This window comes from Borostomias antarcticus, assembly GCF_949987555.1.
Source record: "Borostomias antarcticus genome assembly, chromosome: 11".
NCBI lineage: Eukaryota > Metazoa > Chordata > Actinopteri > Stomiiformes > Stomiidae > Borostomias > Borostomias antarcticus.
Window position 1 is genome coordinate 16863794 of NC_140244.1, and position 8470 is coordinate 16872263.

At 51.0% G+C, this 8470-nt stretch overlaps 1 protein-coding gene across 2 annotated transcripts in view; it reads right to left on the reverse strand.

The window, feature by feature from the left end:
• The window catches only part of prkar2aa (protein kinase, cAMP-dependent, regulatory, type II, alpha A), a 43899-nt gene that overhangs the window by 12224 nt on the left and 23205 nt on the right, over window positions 1-8470 (reverse strand). For both annotated transcript variants that reach the window (XM_084445285.1, XM_084445284.1), the window contains exon 3: window positions 3306-3341. In XM_084445285.1, the coding sequence (XP_084301411.1) occupies window positions 3306-3341 (36 nt within the window). The remainder of the gene's footprint in view (window positions 1-3305; window positions 3342-8470) is intronic.

Here is an 8470-nt window from a genome sequence, read left to right on the forward strand (position 1 = left end):
TTTAAACACTGAACCATTTCAGTTTGCTGTAGTCTACGCCCAACAGCTCTGAAACTGAACTTGGAATCTCCGCGAATATCAACGTTCGCCAACAGTCTACCATCACTGTTTCAACGGAAGTGCAGGCGTGCTACACCCTGCATCAAACCAAGCGAACATCAGTCACGTGCCTCTTCACTTCTTGGAGCGAAACGCCTCTGGACACATCCCTTCTCCTCCCTACCGTAAGGTTCAACCCAGCTGTTCTCCTTTGTTGTGGTGTTGATGCAAGTGTTGTATTAAACTTAGAGGATCATTCATTTCATTTCTGCTGTGTTTTCATATTGCCACATTTGTTTTTACATCTATTTTTGAATTGTGTTTTCTTATTATTTTAATAATTGATTAGTATGCCTTAAATAAATATAATTAATTATTGTTATCTGTTTCCCTGTACAGAACAGGGTGGTGCCCCATATTTACAGTACGAGTAGATTGAATGTATTAAATACATATTCCTTCATATTTGTGATAACCGTGGTATAATTGTAAATTATACCTAGTCATATAGTCATACTTCCATAGTTCTAATTCTTAGAATGCTACACACAAGTGCATCTCCTTTCTAAGACAAGTGACTGAGATCATAGTCTAGTGCTGGGTGAGGAACAGAGAGAAGAGATCAGTGGATGCTCCAGCCGCGTGTGTGTGTGCGCGCGCGTTTCACCGCCTACACTGTGTGATGTGCGTGTCTCACCGTGTGAGAAATAATGTTTGTTTGTTGTTTTGTAGATGAAGGCAAAATGCAAGAATAGCGAACAAAAAATACAACAGGTGCTTAAGAGGGAGGATCCTGGTAGTACTTCTTAAGAGGTGGGTTTGGGCCTGCAGTGAAAGATGGGCAGTGATTCTGTTGTTGAGATGACAGTGCAGTGGGCAGTTCATTCCATCACTGCGGGACAGAAAAGCTGTGCTGGTACCAGATGTGAGCTGCTACAGGGAGCCAGTGTAGAGAACGGAGAAGGGAAGTTGTGTGGGAGAACTTGGGGTGGTTGAACACCAGGAGAGCAGCATCTTTCTGGAAAGTTCCAGGGGTTTAATGGCTAGTGACGCCTGTAATGACTGTACATTGTTGCCCAATCTCAAATGGACCACTCACCCACTGAACCCTTCATCAAGTGGACACACTGTTATAAGTTATATAAAGTGGCCACATAATTGCAACGCTATTTCACTAAACCTCCCAACATTCTGAACCATATACAGCAAACTAGCTACAGCATGTGTTTAGTTAGCTCCTACTACTGCAGATGTCATCAGATCTTTTCGACCACATGGCAGGGTTTTTCCTGGTTCAGAATGGGTCTTTGGGGGATGATGCTCGTACCATTTTTGGGGGAAACCTCAGTTTTTTTGCCGAATAGCCTACCGGCATATATATGCCTATATTCTTTCTTTGTTTTTATTCTACATTTTTAGCATTTTGGCACTGGTGATTTTCCTGTCTTTTGGCTCTGGTTAAAATCTCTTTGGGTGGCGCTAAAGATTGCTCTATGCAGGAAAAACCCTGCATGGATTATATGATACATACATAATTATCCACAGGTTAATTGTTGGCCGTTGCTAGGTGACTGAGTTGCTGGCCATAGGGCTGAGGTGGGCTGGATGGCCATGCCCACAGAGATCAGGACAGAGCTCACTGGACCGGTCCATCACAGAGATCAGGACAGGGAGCTCACTGGACCGGTCCATCACAGAGATCAGGACACAGCTCACTGGACTGGTCCATCACAGAGATCAGGGGACAGAGCTCACTGGACCGGTCCATCACAGAGATCAGGGGACAGGGCTCACTGGACCGGTCCATCACAGAGATCAGGACAGAGCTCACTGGACCGGTCCATCACTTGGCCACTAGCCATGGAGAGGGAGCGACCTGGCATTACTCGGGAAGCAGGAATGTGCAAATCAAGTTATCGAGTGGGTGAAGAGTGCGGAGTGTTCCATGTGAAACTAGGCCTGTAAAACACTACAGACAGGGGGAGGTCTAGACTGTAACACACACACCACAGGTGCATCCCAAAACAAGTGGCAAAGGCCGGAGTGAAAGGATGAACATGTGGAGGTTTGGGGTATAGTCCCATAAAATCATCCCTACCGGGGCCTTGAACCCCGATCTCCCGCGTGGGAGTCCATTGCTTTCACCACTACTCTACTTGTGCAGTAGAGACCAGCAGGTTGATTTTGGTGTCCTTCTTTATTTTGGTGTGCTGGGACTACTGCCTCTTGTGGTGCCAACAGAGAGATGGAGGTCAACATTCAACGGCGGGAGGGAGGGAGTGATAACCCGACAAGTGCTATACTAGGTGTGCTGGCTTACAGCCACGCACAAAAACGATCAGACCAATTTTCATGAAACTCGGTGGAGGGTGTAGCATGGGCCAAATTAGAACCCATTCAATTTTGCTGTGCACAGAGCTACGAAATGCCTATGCCTATGGTTTTGTTTTTAGGCGTGCAACACTTTTGCAATCAATTTGACCCCATAGTTTGACCCCTCCTCTCTGATACATCCGGGTGGTGATTGGGTGGTAGCGAACGAGGGGAGGAAGGGAGGACATGGGAAGTATTGGGATGCACCCCACAGCCAGGGGGGAGGAAGGGAGGACATGGGAAGTATTGGGATGCACCCCACAGCCAGGGGGGAGGAAGGGAGGACATGGGAAGTATTGGGATGCACCCCACAGCCAGGGGGGAGGAAGGGAGGACATTGGAAGTATTGGGATGCACCCCACAGCCAGGGGGGAGGAAGGGAGGACATGGGAAGTATTGGGATGCACCCCACAGCCAGGGAGGAGGAGGGAGGGCTTGTTGGAGAGGATCAGGACTGAGCAGCCAAACACCCAGTTAGACTGGAACACGAGCTGCAGGCATATTTAGACACACACACACACACACACACACACACACACTCACTCACTCACACTCACACTCACACAGCAGGCAATGGGGAGAGTGTAACACATTATAGGGGAAACAAAGAGGATGTAACACACACTAGGGATTAGTGTGAGAGGCAAACACACACACCTCCTATTATGAGTCCAGGGCACTAAGACAACGCCTGGACAGCCTAGAGCCTAGTGTTGTTACTGTAAACAATAATGCTGACTTGAACAAGAGGACGCCAGGATGACATGAGCAAAGTGCAGAGGAAAGGTGAGATACGTGATGTGTCACAGGTGTGTGTGCAGGTAAGGCAGGCCTCCCCGGGGGAGAAGACTGGCACAGAGAGAGAGAGAACAAGGGATGACGACAGCACTCACCTGACACTCTTCGGTTGAACCTGCCGGGAGGAGGGGCTGCAGGGAGAGAGAGAGAGAGAGAGAGAGAGAGAGAGAGAGAGAGAGAGAGAGAGAGAGAAAGTGACAGAGTTAGTGAACTAAACAGTAACTGAACACACAGTTCAGACCCTGTTCACACACCCCTGCTACTGTGAACTACGACCTCTGACATCACCACTGGCGCGCGCGCACACGCACGCACGCACGCACGCACGCACGCACGCACGCACACACACACAGGAAATAAGCATTGCTTCCCAGAGTGCTAGCCTCCCTCCAGGCCCAGAGGAGGGTGTGGGGGTGTTTCAGGGTGGATGTGATGGTCAGACAGAGGCAGTGTTACAAAAAAAGCCCAAAATCATGGAGGAATTTTTGGCGCCCCCCAAAGAGATTTTAGCCAGAACCAAAGGAAAATCACCAGCACCAAAATGCTAAAAATTGAGAATAAATATAGCAATTCAAATCCTCTCCAAATGTGTTTGATAGCTTGTTTCAAGTGCAGCCCATCCCTCTTTCTTGCATTGTCCATGGTTTGGACCACTAGTAATCAAGATCATTAACAGACAGGTTATCAGTATCTTATCAGTATCTAAAACATTTTGGCTTCATATCCATTTTGTGTCATGTCGGGAGATTTCCCACGATTGTGAAAAGTGAGCTCAGTCAGAACGACAGTGAAGAATATAGGCCTGTATATGCTGGTAGGCTACTCAGCATAAAACGTAGGTTTCCCCCAAAAATTGCATGTGCACCCCCTCCCCCCCAAAGACCCATTCTGTGTCAGGAAAACCCCTGTGTGTGTGTGTGTGTGTGTGTGTGTGTGTGTGTGTGTGTGTGTGTGTGTGTGTGTACAGAGTTCAGAAGGCGCTGATGGCAGGCTGGTGTCAGTAGCCGGGCGGAGGGAGGGTTGCCCTCGTCTCTGTCCTCTCACACTCTATTAGCAGGCTGTCACAAGCCATTAGTTCTGTCATGTGAACGCAAGCCCCAGATGACACACACGCTGGAATGAATATTCACCCAAATACCTCTCCCAAGCGCTCTCTCTCTATCCCTCCACCTCTCTCTCTCCCAAGCGCTCTCTCTCTTTATCCCTCTACCTCTCTCTCTCTCTATCCCTCCACCTCTCTCTCTCTCTCCCAAGCGCTCTCTCTCTCTATCCCTCCACCTCTCTCTCCCTCCCAAGCGCTCTCTCTCTCTATCCCTCCACCTCTCTCTCTCTCCCAAGCGCTCTCTCTCTACCCCCCCCCCCCTCTCCAAAGCGCTCTCTCTCTCTATCCCTCCACCTCTCTCTCTCCCAAGCGCTCTCCTCTCCTGGGCAGCCCCGCCCCTCTCATCCCTCTCTCTGGGCCACAGACACAATATTACTAATGCTGTGTTCACACCGGGCGCAAATTTTTCCTGTGGCGCGGCGAGTTTACATAGAAAGTCAATACAATTCGCGCGAACTGGGCGGCGGGCGGCACGAATCGCAAAAGTTCAATTTTTGGAACTTTCTGCGGCGGATTTGCGTGGCGACCCATTGATCCCGCGGCGAGATTGGGCGAACTGGGCGGCGCAAATTTTCTCGCCGCGCCCGGTGTGAACACAGCATAAAGCGCTAACATGTCGAGGATGGAGCAGCGGGGTGAAGAGCCTTGCTGAAGGTGCTCTCTGCCCCCAGCTGCAAACACACAGCCCTGGACAGACTCTCCCGCTCCGGGTCTCAGCTGGTCAGGCACAGTCCTGAGTCCTCCTGAGTCCTGACTCCTCCTGAGTCCTGACTCCTCCTGAGTCCTCCTGAGTCCTCCTGACTCCTCCTGAGTCCTCCTGAGTCCTCCTGAGTCCTGACTCCTCCTGAGTCCTGACTCCTCCTGACTCCTCCTGAGTCCTGACTCCTCCTGAGTCCTGAGTCCTCCTGAGTCCTCCTGAGTCCTGACTCCTCCTGAGTCCTGACTCCTCCTGAGTCCTCCTGAGTCCAGACTCCTCCTGAGTCCTGACTCCTCCTGAGTCCTGACTCCTCCTGAGTCCTGAGTCCTGGGTCCTGAGTCCTGGGTCCTGGGTCCTGGGTCCTGGGTCCTGGGTCCTGAGTCCTGTGTCCTGAGTCCTGACTAGGAGAGGGTCTAGACTCGGTGTTTGTGTACTGCTACAGCTGTTGCTACTTCTTACTATTAAGGATGCATCTGCAATCGTATCGGTATCGGCTGATGTTAGTCTTTTTTTTTTATATACAGTAACGGTTCGATGTGCAAAACTGGCCCGTTGTGCCTAAAACTGTTAGTAGATGTTTTTTTGTGGTGGCCCTGTAACTTGTTGAGAGGAAATATTCTTTTCAGTATTTACAAAATTAGATTATCACAGAAACGGATTTATTTACGTAACATTAGGGTGCGTTTGAGCCGGTGTACAGATGATTGTGCCATTGTGTGAATGAGTACTCGTGCGTTGGTGCATGAGGAGAGTGAACAGCCCTCACCACTATCACATGTGGATGTCAAGGGCCTGAAGTTGCCATGACAACCAAAAAATACATGAGACATCCTCATTGCCATAATAACCCCCCCCCAACCAAGTGGTAGATCCCCCTCCCCCCCCCACACACACGACCCTGACAACCAGCAGAGAGGAGCTCCCTCTCTCTCCCCACACACACACTACCCTGACAACCAGCAGAGGGGCTCCCTCTCTCTCCCCACACACACACACACACACACACACACACACACACACACACACACACACACACACACACACACACACACACACACACACACACACACACACACACACACACACACACACACACACACACACACACACACACAAAACCCTGAAAACCAGCAGAGAGGGAGGGTGGGGGTGGCGAAGGGAGAAGGAGCGATGAGATTGTGAGGAATGGGATTGGAGAGAGAGAGCATGAGAGAGGGAGAGAGAGAGGGAGAGAGAGAGGGAGAGAGAGAGAGTACAGTAACCATTAGCACATCTAGATAAGCTGTGATAATGGATAGTGATGGACAGGGTGGTGGTGGTGATGATGATGATGATGATGCCGATGGTGGCTCTATGGGAATACTGATCATTGGATCTGGGTGAGAGGACACCCCTCGGAGAGACCCTCAGGCTCCCTCTCTCTCTCCCTCTCGCTCTCTCCCTCCCTCTCCCTCGCTCTCTCCCTCTCTCTCTCTTATATATCTAATCTCCGCTCTTGTTTGTCTCTTCTCTCCCCATGTTTGTCTCTCATCACTCCCTCTCTCCCTCTCTATCTCCCTCTCTCTCCCTCTCTATCTCCCTCTCTCTCCCTCTCTATCTCCCTCTCTCTCCCTCTCTCTCCCTCTCTCCCTCTCCCTCTCCCTCTCTCTCTCTCCCTCTCTCCCTCTCTCTCCCTCTCTCTCCCTCTCATCCCTCCCTTTCTCTCTCTCTCTTTCCCTCTCTATCTCCCTCTCTCTCTCTCTCCCAGGCCAGTGTCATAGTCAAGGTCTGTCTGATAAGAGAGCAGTCAGAAGAGCCCGCCCTCTTCCCGTGTCCTCTCCACACCCACACAGGGCAGGACTCTGATAGGCCTGTGTCCTCTCCACGCCCACTCAGGGCAGGACTCTGATAGGCCTGTGTCCTCTCCACGCCCACACAGGGCAGGACTCTGATAGGCCTGTGTCCTCTCCACGCCCACGCAGGGCAGGACTCTGATAGGCCTGTGTCCTCTCCACACCCACGCAGGGCAGGACTCTGATAGGTGGAGCTCTACAGGCAGGTGTGCTACTTCCTCTAACTATGGGCTGGTCGGATTCAATATGGAAGTGGCTGACAGATACGGTATAGGCTAGGACAGGGTAGCACAGGATAGGACAGGATGGGCTAGAGTAGGACAGGATAGGACAGGGTGGGCTAGCTAGGGTATTACAGGATAGGACAGGATGGGCTAGGGTAGGACAGGGTAGGACAGGATGGGCTAGGGTAGGACAGGGTGGGCTAGGGTAGGACAGGATGGGCTAGGGTAGGACAGGGTGGGCTAGGGTAGGACAGGATGGGCTAGGGTAGGACAGGATGGGCTAGGGTAGGACAGGGTGGGCTAGGGTAGGACAGGGTGGGCTAGGGTAGGACAGGATGGGCTAGAGTAGGACAGGATGGGCTAGGGTAGGAACGGGTGGGCTAGGGTAGGACAGGGTGGGCTAGGGTAGGACAGGGTGGGCTAGGGTAGGACAGGGTGGGCTAGGGTAGTACAGGATGGGCTAGAGTAGGACAGGATGGGCTAGGGTAGGACAGGGTGGGCTAATGTAACTGAGTGAAACGTGGAGCAGCCGGTGAAACTCACTCCTCAAAGGAGCGCTGACTGTCCCTCCAAGAGGGACGTCCCTATTGGTGCAGCTGTCCTTGTGTCCTCCTCACAAGCGGGAGAACTTGTCGAACGTGGGTTCGAATCCCGCCCTGGGCAAGCCCTGAACACGGGTCGAACTGCTGAACACAACGCAGACGAGAGAACAATGGTTACATTGGTGTCGTGACCCGGATGTCCAGTGGTGTGGAGTGACATTAGAGGTAGGGCCCTATGATTTCCGTGATGCAGAAATCACAGACAGAATCGCAGAATTAGGTAATAAAAATGGAATCAATTGTAAAAATGTGGAATATTGTGGAATTTTCCATAATTTGGCTATAGTTGATCAATTAAACATGGCAGCCTACTTACAGCCACTTCTGAGAAGTTTAAAAAGTGAAAGAAGGCTGAGGGCTGCTCTAGACTCACGTCATGTGACAAGGGAAGTCTGATAGCGCTGCTGTTGCGAGGCTGTCACTCGCTGTCTGGTGCGCGACGGAGTGAATGAGAGCAGACACAGTTTATAGCGTCCGTCGTCTTGTATTGATGCTTGGTATTTTACAAATCAGGGTTGTTGTTTTTCATGAACCTGGATGCTGATACACGAAAATGAATTAAATGTTTTTTTTAAAAGCAACACAACGGTGGGGAGGTGGGCAAGTAGACCAATGCAGCGGTGTATGACCGGTGTATGACCGGTGTATGACCGGTGTATGAACGGTGTATGAACGGTGTATGCCCCAACATCAGGTAACACCAGTAACCACGGCAATCCTAGCACTCACCGAGCTCAAAAGAGGCTGACAATCGTGGAGGCTACTTCTCTTCTTCGTATGGGTAGGTTGGATTCGCCCTCTCC